This window comes from Epargyreus clarus, unplaced genomic scaffold (assembly GCF_041222505.1).
Source record: "Epargyreus clarus isolate Ecla_fem2 unplaced genomic scaffold, WU_Ecla_fem_2.2 ptg000014l, whole genome shotgun sequence".
Classification (NCBI taxonomy): domain Eukaryota; kingdom Metazoa; phylum Arthropoda; class Insecta; order Lepidoptera; family Hesperiidae; genus Epargyreus; species Epargyreus clarus.
The window spans coordinates 6,825,865-6,847,443 of NW_027332222.1; the positions used below are offsets into that span (position 1 = coordinate 6,825,865).

General features: G+C 34.6%; 2 protein-coding genes across 3 annotated transcripts in view; one reads left to right on the forward strand and one right to left on the reverse strand.

The window, feature by feature from the left end:
• The window catches only part of Sulf1 (Extracellular sulfatase Sulf1), a 129,163-nt gene extending 111,475 nt beyond the window's left edge, over positions 1-17,688 (forward strand). The window contains exons 6-17 of one of the 2 annotated variants that reach the window (XM_073079717.1): positions 10,511-10,649; positions 12,457-12,644; positions 13,022-13,186; positions 13,346-13,529; positions 13,622-13,772; positions 13,874-14,022; positions 14,111-15,546; positions 15,661-15,775; positions 15,975-16,194; positions 16,529-16,660; positions 16,807-16,885; positions 17,024-17,688. In XM_073079717.1, the coding sequence (XP_072935818.1) occupies positions 10,511-10,649; positions 12,457-12,644; positions 13,022-13,186; positions 13,346-13,529; positions 13,622-13,772; positions 13,874-14,022; positions 14,111-15,546; positions 15,661-15,775; positions 15,975-16,194; positions 16,529-16,660; positions 16,807-16,885; positions 17,024-17,105 (3,040 nt within the window). In that variant the 3' untranslated portion in view covers positions 17,106-17,688. The remainder of the gene's footprint in view (positions 1-10,510; positions 10,650-12,456; positions 12,645-13,021; positions 13,187-13,345; positions 13,530-13,621; positions 13,773-13,873; positions 14,023-14,110; positions 15,547-15,660; positions 15,776-15,974; positions 16,195-16,528; positions 16,661-16,806; positions 16,886-17,023) is intronic. The other variant, XM_073079718.1, reaches the window with a different exon arrangement.
• A 527-nt stretch (positions 17,689-18,215) lies between these two features.
• LOC140747333 (uncharacterized) lies at positions 18,216-20,381 on the reverse strand. The gene is made up of 2 exons (XM_073079723.1): positions 20,085-20,381; positions 18,216-19,450 (listed from the first exon to the last, which is right to left on the reverse strand). The coding sequence occupies exons 1-2, from the start codon at positions 20,133-20,135 to the stop codon at positions 18,638-18,640; spliced, it is 864 nt and encodes a 287-aa protein (XP_072935824.1). The 5' UTR covers positions 20,136-20,381; the 3' UTR covers positions 18,216-18,637.
• Positions 20,382-21,579: the final 1,198 nt, after the last annotated feature.

The following is a 21,579-nucleotide window of genomic DNA, read 5'->3' on the forward strand; positions in this document are numbered from 1 at the left end:
CGCAGCGACCGTCTTGCCTCTTTAAATTTTTGAGTAGGTAGCTGACCGGGATTTAGGGTATTCTGTTACAGCGACAAAAACCGTTTAAAAATATCTACAATGCCATACATTAACTGACAAGAAGACACGATACGTACACGATATAAAAGATCTTTATTAGACGCAAACGATGATACTCTAATCCACATTACACCGAGCTAAGACTTTCTTCAGACCTTCCCAGCTACGAGGACTCGTGCCCAGCTGTGGGACATAAAAAGATGTTATAGATTTTCTAGCGCTGCTGCTTCTTCGTAGATAATCCTATAGCACTACTTTGAAAAGCGGTAGAAACCTTAATTAACGTAAGGGTTATTTTCGAAAAATCTTGAAATCATGTAATTGGTAATCCTATATAAGTCAGTAGTTTTGTACTACCAATGACAATCTGATAGTATAATAAAGGAATTTACACACCAATCACTTGAGAATGGAACCCGTGATTATTCATAAACAACTTCAAAAGCCCTTAAATGATTCTGTAGTTTTGTATGAATAAGCGTTCTAACGTCCGTATAATCAATACCATCTTATCTTCAGCCTGATCGTAATTGAATATCGGCTTAGGCTGCACGCAAGCATATTCAGCGGAACCACGCACCAATCCCTGAATGACCTTGTTTTTTTCGCAACTCTGAATTTTCACGTGCCTCTGGTTCTCATGGCGGATTAGGGATGGCAAGATTTCCCGACAAATATCGATTTTTTAATCGAGTCATAAAAGTCTGAAGAATCGGTCTACTAGAATATCGAAAAAGATCTATATGTAATAAAAGGCTCTTCGATTTATTTTAATTGCCCCTCAAAACACAATGCTAATAAAGAGAGACACCTTTATTCCGTTCCCAGAAATGTCGACGATAGAAGCTAAAAGATCCGAACAAAAAATGGTTTTAATTTAATTACAACAGAAAATAATGAAATGTCGATTTTATATCCTAAATACTCGATCTCGCGAGATTGACTCGTTTCTAAGTAGCGGTTAAAATCGTTTTTTCGCCCAAAACATCGATTCTTGGAACCGAGCATGTCATCCCTACAGTAAATGTAGTACTCTGAATAATTTTCCCTCCACTCAGCCCCACTCGTGGCTTATTTATGTTTCATAAGAATGTTTAGCTCAACAGCGGCTGCAGTCTATCTTTTCAACGACGAATGATGCCAGGACTTTGTGTACGAATGTTGACAAATGCGTTAAATAGCTGCAACTGTGTATAGAAATTGTATGGTATGTCAGCTATCTGCTGAATATAGCCGCATGACAAAAGTGGGTCTCTACATAAAATAGAAAATAAGGAGATGTTTTAGATCCTTTGAAATTGGTTCTACGGTTACAATTATCTGTCGAGCAGAATATTGTTTGTTATTTTGCGTATAAAAATGTTTTTTTAATAACTTAAAACTCCACAAAAACGCCAGATCTGATACTACAGTTTTTTTGGAAAATACCAGGAATATGCAAACGAATGGCAGAACAAACAAGTATCGGCACGATAGCTTATGGCGGCACCATATATTATCACGCGCCATGAGAAGCCAGTATTAGAAGATAAATAAAGAAATCACTGATTTTTTTCAGAAGTAAGTAATAAGTAAATCAGAGTATAGAGTGTACAAAGTGAGTACAGAAAGAAGTACTCTGACTCTCTGTAAACCCTGTACTCTATTTCACTTTCTTACTAAGCATTTTCCAGTTACGATGTTTAGACATAAACCTTTAATCTACAGTTTCCTAAAACAGTTTGGCATACATACGGCAAATCAAAGCGTTTGCGTACAGTCTATCCATCATCGTTGCTAAACTATTTGCACTGAAAGTGATTCAGAAGCGAACACCATCTGCGCGATGTTTGGTGTTTACGTATCCTGCAATAATCGCGCTTGCGTTTAACTAAGGAACTGTCTCCATTGCTCGGGTATATTTGCATTTAAATATTCACTGTGGAAAAAAATTGTTTTATATAAAATCTTTTTCTAATTCTCTTTTGTTATATATGTATCCGCGCTTGCGTTTAACTAAGGAACTGTCTCCATTGCTCGGGTATATTTGCATTTAAATATTCACTGTGGAAAAAAATTGTTTTATATAAAATCTTTTTCTAATTCTCTTTTGTTATATATGTATCCGCGCTTGCGTTTAACTAAGGAACTGTCTCCATTGCTCGGGTATATTTGCATGTAAATATTTACTGTGGAAACATTTTTTTTAAAATAAAATCTTTTTCTAATTCTCTTTTGTAATAAATGTATCCGCGCTTGCGTTTAACTAAGAAACTGTCTCCATTACTCGGGTATATTTGCATGTAAATGGCAAATTTTGTTTTATACGAAAGTTGTTTCTAATTTTCCTACATTGTTATATATGTATCGATCGTTAAGCCTCCTTTTATAACCGTTTATTGAACTTTTAAGTTGCCTCGTTAGTTGGTATGTAGGGTAAAATAATGACACTGATTTTTTTATTTATGTATAACTGCTTTGAAGGTGGTAGAACCCTTTGTGGTTCGACTCCGGCGGCACCACCGCCATACCTATTTCTACCTAATAACAGCAGTGTTAGGCGCTGCTGTGTTCTGGTTTGAAGGGTGTGGTAAGGGAGATAGACTTTTCCGAGGCGTTCCAGCTTAGTCCTCAGGGGTAGCGGCGCATCTGTGGCCGACCTCAGGTAGGAATATCTAATCCTATCTGGGGTTGATTACAGATGACCATGGGCGGCAGTAGCCACTTACCATCAGGTGGACTGCATGCTCGTCTGCTACTCTCATATTATAAAAAAAAAAAAAAAAAAAACTGCTGGACGAGGATCTCTCCTCATAACTGAGGGAGGCCTGAAATGTCTATTATGTAACACTTTCCAAAGTGAATAATTTATAGCCCATATAACTGCCACAATTTAGTTGCATACCTCATATACCTGGTGGGCACACCAAAGATCAAGACATACATACATACGGTCGAAAAACATTACCTTCCGCAGTCAGTCAAATATAGTCTGAAACGGCTAGGTATCGAAGTATCCACCGCAAGAACCTCATCCATGGAGCAAATCCCCAGACCATGGATCAGTGCCAAGCGCACGAGCACCGTGACCGCTGATTGATTGCTTCCCAGTATTCCTGGTTAATGTCAATTTATTCCTTGCTAGTCTGCCCGCGGTTCTGCCTGCTTATCCCTTATGGGCTTTCGATTCTTTGAGCAGAAAACTTGACTATTTTAGACCTTAAAAGTTTAGACTAATTCATTTAATTTTAAGGGCTTCATTTAAATATTTACGTGAAAGCCCAATCATAATGAATTCAGTTGTTACTAAGGGTTCAGAATGTTGTTGTTTTAACACAAAATCCAAGTTAAAATTCCCAGTTTCATGGAATGGACACACAAATATAGGTGCACAAACACACAGACCAGACATTCAATATATATCTGCCCGAACAGGGAAGAAACTCGGAACCCTCAGCATGTCAGACCGGTATGATGACCGCTCAGGCACGCGAATCATCAAATTACCCAAGGCAGACAGGCAGAAAATTTACAAACTTGTTTTCGAGTTTCAGTATAGAAAAAATACGTAACAGTTATTTTAAAATCACAGACAGACATGTCAATTTTGTTTATTAAATAAAAACATGACTTAGTGCAAACCGGGAGTTTCTCGGGGATAATGCACTTTGAAACTCATTCGCGCACTTGCGGAGTGATTCCCGTTACTCCTTGGATTTTAATTAGTTGTGATTTATCATTCTTGGAAAGTAGGTAAATTAGTTAGCCGAAATGGCAATTAGTACAAAAAATATGTACATTATACAAAATATGTTTTTGCAGATTAAAATTTAAGAAAATCAAAAATGCACTATGACTTACGCGACGTATTTTTTTATTACGACTCTCTCAAATAATATATATTATTTTTATTAAATTGTATCTCCTTAATAATGAAGTTATCGGCATTTTCCACTTAACCAGCTATTCCTTAAAGATTTTTTTATATCTATTACTAGCAAAGACATGAAATATTTAGTAAAGATATCTCAATATCTCTAACAACTTCATAAATGGGAATATCTCAAAGCAGATGCTGCATATACATTTATTTATATCCCAATCCGATTTTACTCAGATTAAAATGCGTTCCGAGACAGCCAACTGCGGGACAATAGAGCAGTTGCACAATTTCCATGTTTTCCAATCCCGACGCATATTAAAATAGTCTGGATATCGCAGGACACTCGCAAAACAGCCAGGACAGTTGGCATTGTCACAGCTGCTCCGTTATTGCTTGCACAATTCCTACTGCAGTCGCTGTATAGAAAACAATTAATACTCGCTTTAACGGGAGGAAATTAAGAAAAGCCTAAACGGTTGGTGGTTGTCGTATATTTTTTTCGAAGGGATGTTAGATTTTTCAGATATTACTAAGTCTCTACCGTCCTTTTGCCTGTCACGGCTCTCATCACCATCATCATCATCGTCATCATCATCACCGGCAGAGTTACTTAACACTAGAAGTCCCGGCTAGGCTATCACTGCCATATCACTAGGTAGAGACTTTAGTAGTGGTAGTTACCGGCCATGTGCAAGTTCGCCTAGCACTTGGTCAATTTTATTTAAGTATTTTTATATCACGGCGTGCGTAAATTGACGTTTTACGCACGCTTCGCGTGCGCAAAACCCCCATTTCCGACCCCGTAATATAAAATTTTATACAACACGCGGACGAAAAATGTTTTTCTGACTCGTGTGATTGCAGTCCTCGCCTGCGGCTCGGCCTGCAAACTCACACTTGTCAGAAAAAAATTTTTCGTCCTCGTATTGTAATGTACTATTTAAAACCAACTAGTAATGATTCAACAAGAGAGTATTACTTTGAAAATAATTTCGAGAGTTAAAACTACTACCAAATATACTTCATTTGAATATTTACTTTGTTAGTTATTTTAAATTTCAATTTTGTGGTATTCACACGGATTTTTTTATTAGAAAGGCGTAACTTCCAGTAATAAATTAAAGGAAACACTACAAATCAAAATATATACACACGTATGAGTAATGAAAGACAAAACAAAACTATTTTTACAAAATTGTTTCGTACCACAGGCATAGATAAGTATAGATATCTCACCGCCTTGTAATTGAAGGAAGCCATTAAATGACAGCTGACTGTAATTCTGTCAGCCGTTTAATGGCTGTCATGGTGTAATTTACGCAGAACAACGATTACGAGAAGAAATATCGTTTCATTCGTAAAAGATCTAAAAACTATATTTTATATCACGGCGTGCGTAAATTGACGTTTTACGCACGCTTCGCGTGCGCAAAACCCCCATTTCCGACCCCGTAATATAAAATTTTATACAACACGCGGACGAAAAATGTTTTTCTGACTCGTGTGATTGCAGTCCTCGCCTGCGGCTCGGCCTGCAAACTCACACTTGTCAGAAAAAAATTTTTCGTCCTCGTATTGTAATGTACTATTTTAATATTTTTGAAACACGAAAATAATTGACAGTGACAATTCTCAAAAGGCTAGCTTTTCTTGTTAGGAGCGAGTGATCTTTACTAATCTATGACCACAGATAACTATTTTAGAAATCCGATACCAAATTACATAAGTAGAATTGTAATTTATTGTCCACAGACCTGTATTTGTTTTGTTTTAGATATAGGTTTGTGGTATTGTCATTACAACCTATTGAAACCTACCTCGTACAAAAAAATGTTGATCGTGTCGTACATGACAAAAAGAAGTAACAGGTATGGTACACGACTCAATTTATTGAGAACACGTATGTAAACGACTTGTCTCATTACCAGCAAAAGATAAGACAATCTTATACGAGGGTACAAGTAAATGCAAAAGTACCTATTGGGTAGATAATAAAGTTTTTGAAGATCGAGTTGTTTGTCAATATATAGTATATAAGGAAGGCTAAACTCTCTAAAGTATTCGGTAATGTATATTTAGACTGAAAATTAATTAAACATAAGAAGATAACTCTTCAAAAATATTAACATAAAGCACATAGGTATATAATATTGCAATTATATCTACTTATACCCTTATATCTACTTATATTATTTATACCCATTGATTTAATTACTAAAGATACGTTACACCGGGCAAAACTTGAAACAGGTAATTGTAGTTTGTCGACTCCAGTCGCTATCATTCGCTCTATATAATTACATACCCCATAATTTATCGTTTTGGTTACGCTTATCATTTCATCGCTCTTATCGCTACTCGTAATTAGTGATAAAACTGGCTTACGACCATCATCTGAGGGCCAACGCATAAATTATTCCCCGGACAGATCGGGATAATTGTCGGCACATGAAAGCCTGGCAGTGCGACATGTTGATAGTATGGAATCCTACAAATTGATAAGTTTTGTACCCAAAGAATTGATCTTCTCAGGTACTCGATCAAGTTTTAAATGGTTGATAAAGTAGAGCAAAGCGTAAGATTTTTTTTGCGTCAGGTTTGTAAGTGAAGTTAATGAACTTCGATTAAAGAGATTGTAATCAATGTTTTTAATTACTTTATTTAACATTTCTTCCGCGTAGCAACAGTGTAGGTGTATAAGGTCTTAGAACAATGAGTCAGCCCTAAGGAATATTGCATTGAAGCAACATTTGGACTGTTTAGGTAGGTAGATATGGAGTTGCGAAATGATAGATTAGATTTGGTACTCTTCGCGAATTACCTAATAATGTTTTATTGATATTTTTTACCACCTAATGAAATACCATATTGTTAGAAGTTTATACAATTAATTCTTGTAAATAGGTTATAACAATCGCATATGTATCTCTATTACTTACTTCTTTATACTTCTTCTTTCTACTTTATACTTAGAGCTTCAAATGAACGACTTTTCATTGACTCCATAAGTAACTTAGAAGACCCAATCATACGTACCTGAACTACTGAAACTTGTCTGAAAACTAAACACTAAAAATTTGACTAAAAAGTCAGATAGATATTAAACAAGTTAGCGAATAAGCGCCGGCGCCACTTCAATTAAGTTTTTATACTTACTTTACGACTCGGTCCAAGAAATTGCAATCAATATAAACCGGATATACCTAGGTTTTTAGAAAAAGTATATCTAATGCAGCAATGTTATGCTATGAATTTCGCTTTTTTATTTTAGGAGTCCAGAGTCCAAATTGTCGGCACATTTTGATTTTTCAGTGACGTAAAATTATTGGTAAAATTTACAAGAATAAGTTTTCTAAACAAAGGCCTTAAAGGTGGGCCATCCGTACATAGCCAACATGGTTGACTTTAGTTCTAAAATATAAAGGACCTTAATAAGAGGTTCCAAACCGTGTAACTTGTAGACATATATTAAAATGTATGATATTACATATAACTAGAATTAAATACCTAAGACTCAGTTTGGTACTTTGGTCCGCAATTCTTTGTTTTCAGTGTAGATATTTAAGCTCTCATCTAAGCTTGGTAAACTCATTTAGCAAGGTACAAATGAGGTACAGAATTATTCCAGTGAAAGGGTTCAGAGCTTTCTAGCAAAAGCTCTTTAGGTAGCTACGTTATTCGAAACTTGCACCGGAACGACCTTCAACCTCTCAGCGGAAGGTCGTACATTGTGGCGTTGAACTCTTTGACTGTGCAAATTGAAACGAAAGTTATATTTTATACGAAGCATTTCTTAATCTCTAACTCAAGTCGTAAAATTTGGATTTAATAAATAAATGTAGGTACATTACTAACATATGTGTTACACGTTGCACATAATTATTTCTGCATTCTTAAGATTCTCGTTAATCTTACAGAAAGGTTACGTTATCAGATATTAAGGTTGCATGTATTGTTTATGCCGTAAATTGTCAAAAAGGCAAATTTAGACCCCGAAGAACACATATTAGATTTAGGGTATCATTACAATGTCTACCCGCCCGGGGATCGAATCTTGAAACTTGCGTGTTAGACATATAAAAGTTAAAAAGGCATCCTACGTGTACCGATCTAGTTACCCATTTTAATATGTGTAAAGTATACTTCTCATGTGTTAAAATTATAGAATAATTATAAAATTAAGTTTAGTATTATATTAGGTATCGTTGTGTGTACAGAAGGGACTGTAACAATTACATTCATTCTTAAAATTTAAATGTTAGTCACCAAGAAAACAGTTCACACTAAGAAACTAAAACACCTAATTAAAAAACTATGACTAGATAAATAAAACATCACGTCATTATGGATAAGGATTAAGATATAAAGACTTGTTTACACTATAATAAAGTGTTGCAAAAGGAGAATAAATTGGCCAAAAGTTTTTGCTTTTGTTTTATTCCAATATTGCATGTTAATTCGTTGTCGGGGCTTTGCGGCGGCGCGGCGCCGACGACCGGATTCGAACGGCGATCGGCAGGTCGCCTTTAATATTCAACCATCGGCGTTCTGTGTGGTCGTGGGACAAGGATTGGGATAACGGATGTACCTTTATAAAAGTTACTGGAAATTCGATGACCGAATCATACTAATTGTAAAAGCTGTAGTCATGAATCATTTCAGTAGTCTTAATAATTTACGGCAGGTAGTTTGAAGTAGTTTTCAATTGGATATTAACGTACATTTTGGTAAAAAGTTAATTTTATATGAGTTGCAAGTAGATTCTGAAGTTATGTACCTATATCTTTTATTTATCTACCGTATGACTTTTATTAATATTATTATTATTTCGAAAATGTCTCATCATCATCAACCTATTACTGTCCCACTGCTGGGCACGGGTCTCCTCTCATAATGAAGGATTAGACCATAGTCCACCGCGTTGGCTAAGTGCGTATTGGTTATTTATCCTACTCATATCCTTATTATACCAAAAAAATAAGTATCCACGTACACAATTATGACTACTTTTTATATAATGACATCTGATAACTCTTCAAAACATTAAGATCTTACGCGTTCCATACCTTAACAAATTACGGATTTTGAGAAAAATATAATTAAGTATTTCGTTACGTTTATTTTTGCAACATTTTAACCAAGTATTAAGATGTAACCTTACACGTTTCTTCTCTGGTTTACGGTATTATTGCTTGTTACGGACATTTCGTTCGCTTTAGCAACCATTTGCATAATCTTAATTCTAATGAAGTTAGCCGCTCCGCTCGCCACACACGGTGCCAAGGGCTGTCGACGTATTTAACGAAATACGATATTGTTGAAGGGTAAAGTACTTATATTCACATTGCAGACTACCACGCTCTCCGTTTTAGACATTAGCGAAAAATTAAAACAACTGATTTAGTTAAAGAATAAGATTTAGAAGAAAAAGTTCTTAGGTTTTAATCACCAAATAATTGTTCTTGACAAATATTTTGAAATTTACCAATCCAGTATATTGTGGTCATATTCTATGTCCACAATGAAAAATAAACCAAAAAAAACAACTTCATCCTGAGGCCTCCTCCACTCCTAAGTCGATACCTACGCCTTATATTTGTTGAGGTTGGGAATGTTCTTACTGTTACCAACCTCAATTATATTGACCTTACAACTAACTACTAACACTTGAATATATGTTAAAAACAGTGATTAGGTATTTGTTCACTGCTAACTTCATAAGACATATACTTCTCAGGTAATCGTACTAAACTACCGACGTTCTTTGACTTACAAAAGTATATTTTTTAATATCCAAATGCTAGATTAGCAACCCTAGCACACCAGCCGTCTAACATAGATCAGGGTGTAAGACAACCGATAATTTGCACTCCCATTCTCTTTACTTTCACAGAATTTCCATATTAAACGCGCCGAAATAGAGCCTGGTGCATACAAAGTTGCCGAGAATTTGTAATTAGATTAGCCTTACTTCGCAGCGAGGCTTTGAAAGTGTATATCAAAGTATGATTTTAATTTTAAAGTATGGAGTTTGAGTTTATATGTTGATGTAGTCTGTTGGGAAGTTCGGAGTTATGTATGAGATGTGATCGTAGTTAAGGTGTGTCCTTTACCGGTAATGTTAAAATACAGTAGGTACAGTAGACTAGATATCTTAGATAGGATTGTTAACATGTCTAAGACACAATTAGAGACTTCTTCTATATACTTATATATACTTCAATTTATTAAACTGAGTACGGGTAGTTAATGTTTCTTATCTGCGTAAAATACTAACGGTAATATAATATAGTAGATAAATATAGCTGTTATTATGGTATTGCTATAGTTGCATTCAGTGTAGATAAATTCTACTTTTGTGTTAGGATATACCCATCCGATGCTAAGTGCTTAGGTACTGTTGCCCAGATACATCTGTAACCGACCGACACAACAACAATTGAGTTGTAGCGTCTCATATTGCCTTACCACACCTATCAAATCTGAATTCTACGCCTGATATGAGTCAAACCTTTACTACTATATCACTACTACAGTCGAATGACGAAAAATGCTACCTCTCCAAACTTAACTAGACCTCTTTTACAGTACACCTACATACGACATGGCCCCGAATCCGGACAAGCAATGGATCCTGAGAGTGACAGAGAAAATGAAGCCCATCCATCGTCAGTTCACAGACCTGTTGATGACAAAACGTCTGCAAACGTTGCAAAGTGTTGATATGGTAAGAGAAGTTAGAAATTACATATTTACAAATCGTTACTCCTTACTAATATTAATATTATTAATCCGAAAGTAACTCTGTCTGTCTGTCTGTCTGTCTGGTTGTCTCTTCTTCACGCCCAAACCACTGAACCGATTTTAATGAAATTTTGTATAGTAAGTAGAAAAATTGTAATTTTGTATACGAAATGAAAGATAGTCTGAGACCCGAGAAAGGACATAGGATAGTTTTTATCCCGGAAATCCCACGGGGACTAGGGATGGCGATCTAAGATCGATTAATCGGAGAATCGATCTTTTGGACCCAAAACATCGATTATTTTAATCGATATTAGTAAGGATTGAATCGTAAACTATGCATTCGATCAAGTGATGATCTTTAGCAAAGTTGAAGGTACGAATTTTCAGTTTTATGTATGTTTGTATGTTATATTATTTTCTTTTAAACGCGGGCGAAGCCGCGGCAAAAACTAGTTACCAATATAACTAAAAATTATAAATAGGGCAAGTGGTTCATCTTGAAATAATGTAGAAACAATTTGTAATAAAGCTTCTAAGAAATATTAAATATCTTATTATTAAAGATCGAGGTTTGAACTGAAGATGCTATCATAATTTTTGGAGAAGAATTTGCTTTTAGCTACAGTTATTAAAATAACTGAACCAGTTTTTACTGTCAGAATGTTATGGATGTTGAAATTATTCGGTATGAATAAACTTAAGCTATTTTTGCGACCTAAATTAAACTAAGGTGCATGTATGTGTAAATGTAATGTTACAATTGGAACACAACACTCATCATCATTAAGAAAACAGTATAATTATCTATTTATTCATTTATCTTTTTAACGTCTTCCTTTTAATAAGGATTAAAAGGTGTATGAATTATAAAAAAAAAACTTATTGCCACTTGAGACGTTTATAACATTCCAGCCTAAATGCACACAAATTCCTACGGACACTAAGCCTAGAATAAATCTCATTCATTATCCTAGCTGTAAAGATTAATTTTGCTCACTATGTACAACGCTGATACAATACGATAAACCGCCCATTACCCACTGGATGCCTGCGCTGATAAAACCAAGTCCTTTCAGATTGTTCTAACCGATTATACAAGCACTAGGTATTGCCTACTACTTCATTCGATTGGTGCCACTGCACCAGTGCCACCGCTGCCCCGGTGCAGTGGCACCAATCGAAAGAAGTAAAACACATAGTAATGTAGCGACATTACTGTGTTTTACACGTTAAAACTATTTGAAACGAATCTCGTGAACGAGACTAGACAAACTAGTTTAGACTGAAGAGACGTAGGTAACTAGATAGGTAGAAATGGTCATACTAATAAATAGACATAATAATAAATAGACATAATTTAAGTAATAAGAAGACAAAAACTTCATTGCTCAAAAATAAATACGTGAAAAGGGGGAAGCTATGTTATATGCAACACAATGTAAAATCATTGTAACGTAGGTGTATACATAGTACTGTCATAGTTATTGTGTTACATAAGTGTACATAATACCTACCGTCATTCTCTTAATTTTTTATTCTATTATCCATATTCCATAAATGAGTGTACCAGCAGTAGGTGAAAAAAGGAAATCGAAATCTCAGTGCAAGTTTAATTGTACCAGACAGATCCAATTACTCTTAACTCATTGTGAAGTAACATGAGAAATAGATTTGTAAATACTGTAATCGTCAATCCGTTTAGTTTAGTAAACTATAAATCATGTGACAAACTAACTGACAGGAACTGTTTTAATATGGAGATAAAATAACGAGTTTTGAAATTGCAGGCGGTGGAGCGGGTGTACCAGGAGCTCAAAGCCCTAGGGGAGTTAGACAATACGTACTTAGTGTACACGTCTGATCATGGGTACCATCTAGGTCAGTTCGGGCTTGTGAAGGGCAAGAGCTTTCCGTTCGAGTTCGATATCAGAGTACCGTTTCTTGTACGTGGACCGGGAGTTGAGCCCGGCACTGTGTAAGTTGCATTTTTGTTTTATTGGGTTGATCTGAATACCTTTGCATATTCATGTTCCGGTTAGTTTTGTGCATCGAAGTTTTGTTCAAATTATTCTCGTACTTCTTATATAACATTTTTGTAAATGACGGTATCTTAATATATGTATGTGCGTCAAAATTGAGAAACACTGACGATGGTAATGATAGACTTTAATCTGAGATTGGCGTAATAAAGGGTTTTTCTCGCAATAATAATAACTATTTTAAGTATATGGCAGGGATGATTCCGATGTGTAAGATTTTACGGTATTTGTAAAAAATATTTCTAGCAGACCTATTTCTAAAAAAAAGATATACAAAAAACAACTTTTACGATGATTATAAATATCTTTACAGAGTCGACGACATAATCCTCAACATTGACTTGGCACCAACATTTTTGGACATGGGTGGGGTAGAGCCACCAGCTCACATGGACGGACGGTCATTACTACCCTTACTGCAGCCAAGACGGAGACGGCAGGCAGCAGCGCATTGGCCTGATTCATTTCTGGTTGAGAGGTCAGTACATCCACAATTTAACAAATAACTAAAAAATGAGAAATATAGTTAATTAACGACGTCATGGCGCGATGCAATTACATGAATAACTTGGTACTCTTGGCACTAATTTGTGGAAACGAAACATACATTTAAAAATCATTTTTTCTCGAATTACAGTTCAGGTCGTCGGGACACTCAGGCTCATATTGAAGATCGTTTCCGAGAACAGAAATATAGCAGGGAGATGAATATGAGATCCACAACGGTCCAACCACAGGAGTCTTCTTCTGAGAGTGGAGACTTCGACGATGATTCGGAAGATGATGACTTCTTGGAACTTGATGATGACGACGATGATGATGTGAGAACTCTATTGCAAATTATTTAGATTCGTTTTCATATCAAATGTATGTATTTAAAACTCTTAATCATGTATAAATGTACCCGATTCAGGATAGCATCGAAGCTAGCGAAGCCACGAAGAAATCATCAGAACCACTTTTGACAAATGAAAGTCACAATCCATTATTAGAAGAGAAACTAGAAAAAGCTCTTGATGAAGAAGTCAGCACAAACAATCAGCCTAATTCCCTTACACCATCGGGTATGCATCCAGTGTAGTTTTTATATTAACGACAAGAAATAATAGAGATCGAGATAAAATCACATATATACCTTTTAAATATTATTCACATTATATTTTAGAAGCCGTGGAAGTAACGTTGAGTGGAAAAGCAGCTCGACTGGCTGCTGAATGTTCTAAAGCAGAACTCCGAGCTCCCTGCTCCGTTGGACGTAAATGGAAATGTGTTCTAGTTAATGGAAGATGGCGGAGACACAAGTGCAAATATGAGGTAAAAACATGGTAAATTTAGTAAAGGTAAAGAAGCATTATCTGTTTCTTGTTATTATCTTTATATTAACCAACATAATATGTTTCAGCCTGAAATACATATACCGCAACCAAAAATGAGCACGAAGAAGTGTGCCTGCTTTACACCCAGCGGGCTTGTTTACACACGATTGGAAACTGATGGTACTATAGCGAGAAGGCCAGGTGAGATTTTAAAAGATAATAGTACTAGAAGCAAGAGATCAACCAATGATGTATATGATGAACATAATACTGTTGAAAGCATCTTGAAAGAAAACCCTAGTATTGGACATTTAAGCTTTCACAGTGAGCCAATTAATGAAATTGAAGGTCGACATATTAAAGACAAGGTAGATAAACTTATACAAGAGACTGAAGCATTCCTTGAAGCTTATGAACGTACCAAAGAAAATATAGATCATAAGAGAATCAAACGAAGAGCACAACATTGGAATCATAACAAGCATAAACAAAAAAACGACGCAATGTTAAATAATAATGAATCGTCACTAGAATGCAAGATTGAAAAGGACGGCACGGTTAATTGCTCTCAAGTGATTTATAACGATTTAAAGGCTTGGCACACGAACAGACTTAGTTTGGAGGATCAGATAAGGCAATTGCGCACTAAACTAGAAGATCTTAAGGAAATTAAGAGGCATTTAAAAACTGCTAAGCCAGCAGTTGAGGTACAAACTACAGTCCCACCATACAGCAATACATTACACAATTTACATAACAAGACTCATGATACCACACATAAAGAACACTTTAGGAAGGGTCGTTTACACAGAATAAAACCAAAGCACAAAAACAGCACTTCCGTTGATAAAAAGTTTAGGCAATCCAATGAATATGTCGTGCCACCAACAATTGATACAAATGCCAAAGATGATGTGTTCAATACGCAGTTAAGAAATATATCGACATTTCAAAGCTTGAAGTTGTCTCAAAATCTTACGAATGAAGTAGAAGTAGTTAATGAAACGAATTCTTTTGATACGAAATTACCAAAACCTCAAATCACAACTATAATAACCGAAGGAAACTATTTCGACCAAAATCTTGTTGAAGACAAAACGACGGTGCAAACAATTTTAACGACTATAAACGATGTTACTACAGAATTTTCGAAAACACTTGAAGAAACTACTGTAAAAGTAACAACAGACGAATTTCCTGCTAATTATTCACAGAGTATACAATACTTCACCACAGCTACGGATAAGATAATATCGACATACAAATCCACAATTGGACCGCACCATGAAATTATCCTAACACCTTATACGAATATCACGAAAACGAGGCCTAATACAACTCCGACTACTAATCTAGGACCGGCTAGACTTGACGCGTCGGAATTTGACCAGAGAACTGCGAATAAAGAACAGACTAGTAATTTGGGCATTTTCGGCAAACCCGTTGACGTGTTCCAGAGAAGACTTCATCCTCTTTTTATTGAGAATGAAGATAAGCATGTTTGTTACTGTGAAGAGAATCGGTAAGTGATACAATCATAATAAAAATACTCATTCTTCATATCGTAAACTGGATATTTGAAAACAACTTTACGTCATATTTTTTTGTATTCATTTTAATGGATGATCCCTTGCAGGAAAACTAGAGGTCCAGCTAACAGCTATTTGTTAGCAGCTCAAAAAGCCAGGGATGAAAGAAGGAAATTGAAAGAACAGAGATTACGTAAAAAGCTACGTAAAGCTAAAAAGAAGGTAAGCTTTTTTCGTAAAGAAAAAGTAACAGAAAAATCTTCAAAACGTTTGAAAAATAGACATATGAATTGTTTACTTGAAGGTTTTGCTCGATGAACGTTTAAAAATGTCTGTTTCATTTCTGTTATTAGGTCATACATATCCAACAATATATCCGTCTCATGTCATATCATTACTAAAAACCGATTATTAATTTTAGGCCGAATTAGAAAGACTCTGTGAATCGGAGCGTATGAACTGCTTCCGACACGACAACGATCACTGGAGGACGGCTCCGCTCTGGACAGCAGGTCCTTTCTGCTTCTGCATGAGCGCCTCGAACAACACATACAACTGCGTCAGAACCATTAACGCCACTCATAACCTGCTGTACTGTGAATTTGTGACTGGTCTTATCACTTATTATAATTTGCGGATTGGTGAGTATCTTTAGAAGATTGTTATTGTATATTGTATGTAATTTTACATTTCTGTGCTGGTAGAAAAGGTACTTCAAAATGTACTTACGTATTTTAAATCATTCCCACAGAACTAAATGACTGAGTTTGAAACTAAGAATAATAAAATTGCAATACCTACATAGTGGTATTAACTCATACTCACACTATACTTTATGAATACCTATGTATTTGTTCTCACATGTATACTCTAGCCTATTTCTTAAGATTGTAAGTTATAAAACCCTTATTTACTCGTGCATAGCAAATCAAAATGTTATGTGGCCCAATCATACGAATCATTTGCTTTTCACAGATCCATTTGAAACACAAAACAGAGTAAAATACTTGACGACAATGGAAAAGGAATATTTCCACAACCAACTACAGCAACTTCTAAACTGTCGTGGACCATCGTGCAGGCGGTTTTCACATTCTAACTCCGCAGGTACATACAAACTTTTATAAACTATTTTTTGTTCCATTATTAAAAATATAGCCCAAAAATTTCCACACCTACAGCCGAATACAGAACGTCCTCCTTTTCGAAGTCGGTAAAAATGTGTTCTTAATTATTTCGTTGTATATTTTCAGGAAGTAGTGAAGAAGTAAGCAGACGATTTGATGACGACCATATGTATAGAGGAGGAGAATCCCTCGGATTCAATGAAAGGTAGATATATTTTAGGCAGAAATTTGGAATAAATTATATTTGAGAAATTTGAATTTTGATACCAAGTTCATGTTGACATATTGAACACCATCCCTATCAAATTCCGCTATAGTAATCGCATAAAATAATTTATTTCAGAGCCTGGCGATGGAACGGGTATGGTCGTCGGTATGCAAGAGCGAGAGAGCTGCACCGTCGTCGACACACGATGGTGTTCTAGTCTAAACTTATTTATTTGAGGATTAAATGCGTATTGCATTTGAAATATTGAGACATGCAGAGGACTTTGGAGATGAAAGCGAGATTATTGAAGATGCGAAGTTATTCAAGCGAATCAATATTCAAATGATTACTGTATAACCAAGTAGCAATGATTATGCTAGACGTAAGACATTTTTAAACATCGAACTTGTAGGGCTTCCTATTGTATTCACTCTGTACATTTGCTATTTCTATTCTTATAGATGTGACTGTTGCTTTAAGAAAATGAGCTGTATTTCTTCTGTGCCTCTCAACTGTTTAACGTAGACTGTCCCTACGACAAAATAGAAACTTCTAGAATAAGCTTCCTAGAAGTAGGTTTCGGGAGACCCAAGGAATTAAACACTGCCTGAAGTATTATTCATATTGTGAATCACATTTTAAACTGGTATTTGTATATCTCTATTTGGAGAATTTTAGACTCAAAAACATCACTTTTCAAGATGTAGTTTTCAAACCTTTATCCAGTCTATCTTTCGTAGATATCTTTTCTGATGTATTTGATCTTGTAATAACTGTTATCGTAAAGACAGAATGTCTTTTGTCGTAATCATAGATTAGTAAAGATTACTCACTCCTAACAAGAAAATGTACCCAGTTTTAAGAATTGAAATAGTTGCGTAAAAAAGTTTTGCCACGTCTCCGTGCTAAAATATCCCTAAAATATTTGAAATAATTATTTATTTATTACGTAAATTACGTAATTATTACGTAAATTAGTTATTTATTGGTAAATTTTCCCTAAAAATGATTTTATTTGTCAAGAATTCAAAAAAAATAAAATAAAATAAAATAAGCCGTTTGTGGCTTCATTCCATTTCAAGGCGGCGAAGTATCTTTACTTATCTATGGTCGTAATATACATAAATATGCATGTAAAAACGAAATATGTCTGTAGTACCCAGTGTTTTACCTATTAGAAGTTAAAAAAGTGATATTAAACTGTTGCCATTGTGATGAATAAGTGTATTGGTTTTAATAAAAAAATTAAATCAATTGTCTATTTTTATTTTTATTTTATACAATATTTTCATTTGGCAAGGAATGGATAGTTACACAAAGAAATATAAATTGTTAAATTATTTTTATTCTGTTAATACACTGATATATTATGTTCATAAAAATATAGAAAAGTATCGGTAAAGATTTAATTAGTATTATTTATATTTTAGATTATACTAGAAGTATATAATTTTGAATTAAAATTATCACGGAATTAAGACATTTTACTATGTAACGTAACATGAAAGTAAAAAGTGCGTAAGTAAGGATATTACTAGCATTGTGTGTCCTGATATGAAATCTAGAAAAGAAAACGAACTAGACGTAGGGTAGATAGATTTATCTACCACTAGTACTTGTCAACGGTTTCTCCCCGCCACCGCAGTTTCGCTGTGACCACGATCCATGCAACTGGGTCGAAATGTCGGCCGCAAAGACACTAAAAGCAGCATATCGTGAGTACTCATTACATAGTAAGTATAATGAAACCTAGAAGTCTAACATATTATCTAGATCACTGTCATCACACAGAGAAAAAAAATTGTCTGTTTTAGTCAGAAATGAATTGTTTTCAATGTTGGACATATCTTTATTTAAATCTTCATTTTCATCCGCTACTTCATCTTCTATATCAACAAACTGTGCCCATTTCGAATTTGTATTAATTGGATGTAATACATCAAGTTTATGTGGAGACTTTTGTTTCTTACAAATAGTTGGATTATTATATTGTTTTTTTATATTGTCATGCTCATTATATGCAAGTATCTCATCATCATTATTTTCAGTAAAATCCTGAACAGATTTTAAACTATTTTCTGTTTCAATATTAATAATATTGTTTACTTTGCAATAACTTTCCAATTTAGAATAAGAAGTATTCATTAAACTATTTAGATCTTCTAAATTGTTAGAAGAGTTTGTTTTGACCTTGAATTTTTTAGTCTTTTTCTTTTGTGGAATTTCTAACATAACCTCTTTATCTCCGAGAAACATTGGCTCATCAGTGTCTTCTGTTACCTCTTCTTTATCAACAAACGCTGACCATCTACTTCGTTTCATAGCATTAGTAGATATATTCTTTACATTTTGTGTAGTTTCCTCATCAGATTTGTCATCTTCAAATTCATCATCACTGTTACCTTGAGTGGATGTTTCTTCCGTTTCACCTCTTAAGCTGTTCAACCTTTGTACATGCAGCCTGCAATCCTTCCCCGTTCCAATTCCATAGTGTCTTTTTATGGATTGTTTTTCTCCACACATTTTACATTCAAACTTATTGGACTTCTTTGTTTGGTGAATCTATGAAACAAGAAAGTAATTGTTTAAGGGATTTTAATTCAATAAATATTATGTTTGGTATTTTTTGGATATTTTTTTAAATAATATTGTAGATGCAAATTAGTTTGCAGGGCGCCTGATGGTTAATGCTCACTGCTGCACATCATATCTATGATCAACTCCATATGGAATAGGTTCTACTTGAAGTTGAACACAGATGTTTTGCCTTCCGAGGACTAAAATGTCTCGAGTGACTAAGATGTTAGTACCTCCTCAGTCAGACCATACTGGCTCTGCCACATTGTTAAAATTGTGTTTAAAGTTTATATACAGGAAAATAATATAAATTTAAAGCATAAAAGGGCAAGCCTATTTCAATATAAGGCAGTAAAATTTAGTTTTTAGAAATCTAAATCTGTAATTGGTCAGGGTTTGACAAATTGGTGTTCTGGTGATCACGGGTAAGATTAGTTAGGGGTATTTTGGAGCTGGGCTAAAACAACCTGCACTAACGTTATTTGTTATTTCCATAATATATAAAACGAGAAAGTTATTTAATTAAGTGTAAATCTCAGTTAGGCCACTATGGTCCACATAGCTTTAAGCCAGTTAATTAGTGAGAAAATGCTATAAAAAAAGTCAAGTAGATACTTACTTGGAAAACAAGGCACTTGTAACATTTTAATACTTGAAAAACTTGAGGCATTATTTATAAATAAATTTTTACACCAGTGTTACTCTAAACGTTGTAATGATTTCGAAGAATTTTTCGAAAATTATCTGATGGAGCACTTTGGTATTAAATGATATATATATCCATAGCTTTCAGCAGAGAACTCACTTAAATACAAAATAATCGCTATTGATACACAGTTGATCTTTTAAATTCTTCAATTATTGTTGACTATATTATTTTTGAAATCATAATAATGACATGACAGTTGACACTTCGATGAAATTAACAATAATAAATGAACAGGCTTGTCAAAATTATGCATACTCCACTTAATTGTTGGAACGCCTGCAATAAAATAATTGAATTCCACTTGAGGTCATGATAATATATTTTAAAATAAAAACTTTAATGTGGTAGCACTTTATCCCATAAAAATGTTCATAATTATATCAGGTTTACTTTAATGAATAAAAAGTGTCAATTATTTGCTTACTCTTTATTTATGAGCCACATTCATCACAGTTTTCGTATAACATTTTTTTGATAAATACGTTTGACACATTGAAATTTCTGACTATTCTAAAACGACCAATTAATAAAATAGGTTATTTCACAGGTTTTATCATTGGGCCTCATTCACACGTTATGTTTAATATCTGCATATTATTAAGAGCTGAGATACTGTCCAAAACTATTAACTACTGAACCCGTTTAATTTTATGTATACCTACAGACGAATCTAAAATGCGTTTAAAAACCGAAATATGAACGTGATATAATATCAATAAGTTTGCATGATAATGGGATTGTTCCCCCGTCAGACGTCAACTTATATAAACACTGTTATGTACATTTTGTACTTACCAAAAACGCAATAAATATTTTATTAAAGTCATAAGGCATTTAGAACACAATCTTACGTAAATTATAACTATAGTGCGAATAAGGCCCAAATTATAAATATTTAATTACAAAAAATCACAACACCCACATTCATGCAACAAATTATTTGTTCGGAAATGATTAGGAAAATTTAAATACTTACATTAAACATCGAGATTATTGTACACAATTATGGATTTGTAATCATTTACATAAATATACCTGGACATAGTACTCAGGGCCTTGTACTTTAAATAGTAGGTATCATAATAAGCCCTTTTAGTTACAACCATTAACTTTGAATACGAATTGTTTGGTATTATTTAATAATTATATAATGAGAGCATGTAGTCAAGTTCTATGACCTTCTAGCTAGCCAATATGGCTTCGCGTGTCAACCACTGGTGGACTAATTGTGTCAGTAGCGGTCCGCCACGGGCCTTTGGTCTCTGGAAGCCTTCAAATGTCAAGTTCTTTTGTAGACATTTGTACAAGCTTGTATAATTAAATCTACTTTTAGCCTGGGGACCTCACCCAACTTTTCGCCCCGCGCTCATTCAACATATCCACTAGGGCCTCCGACCATCTACTA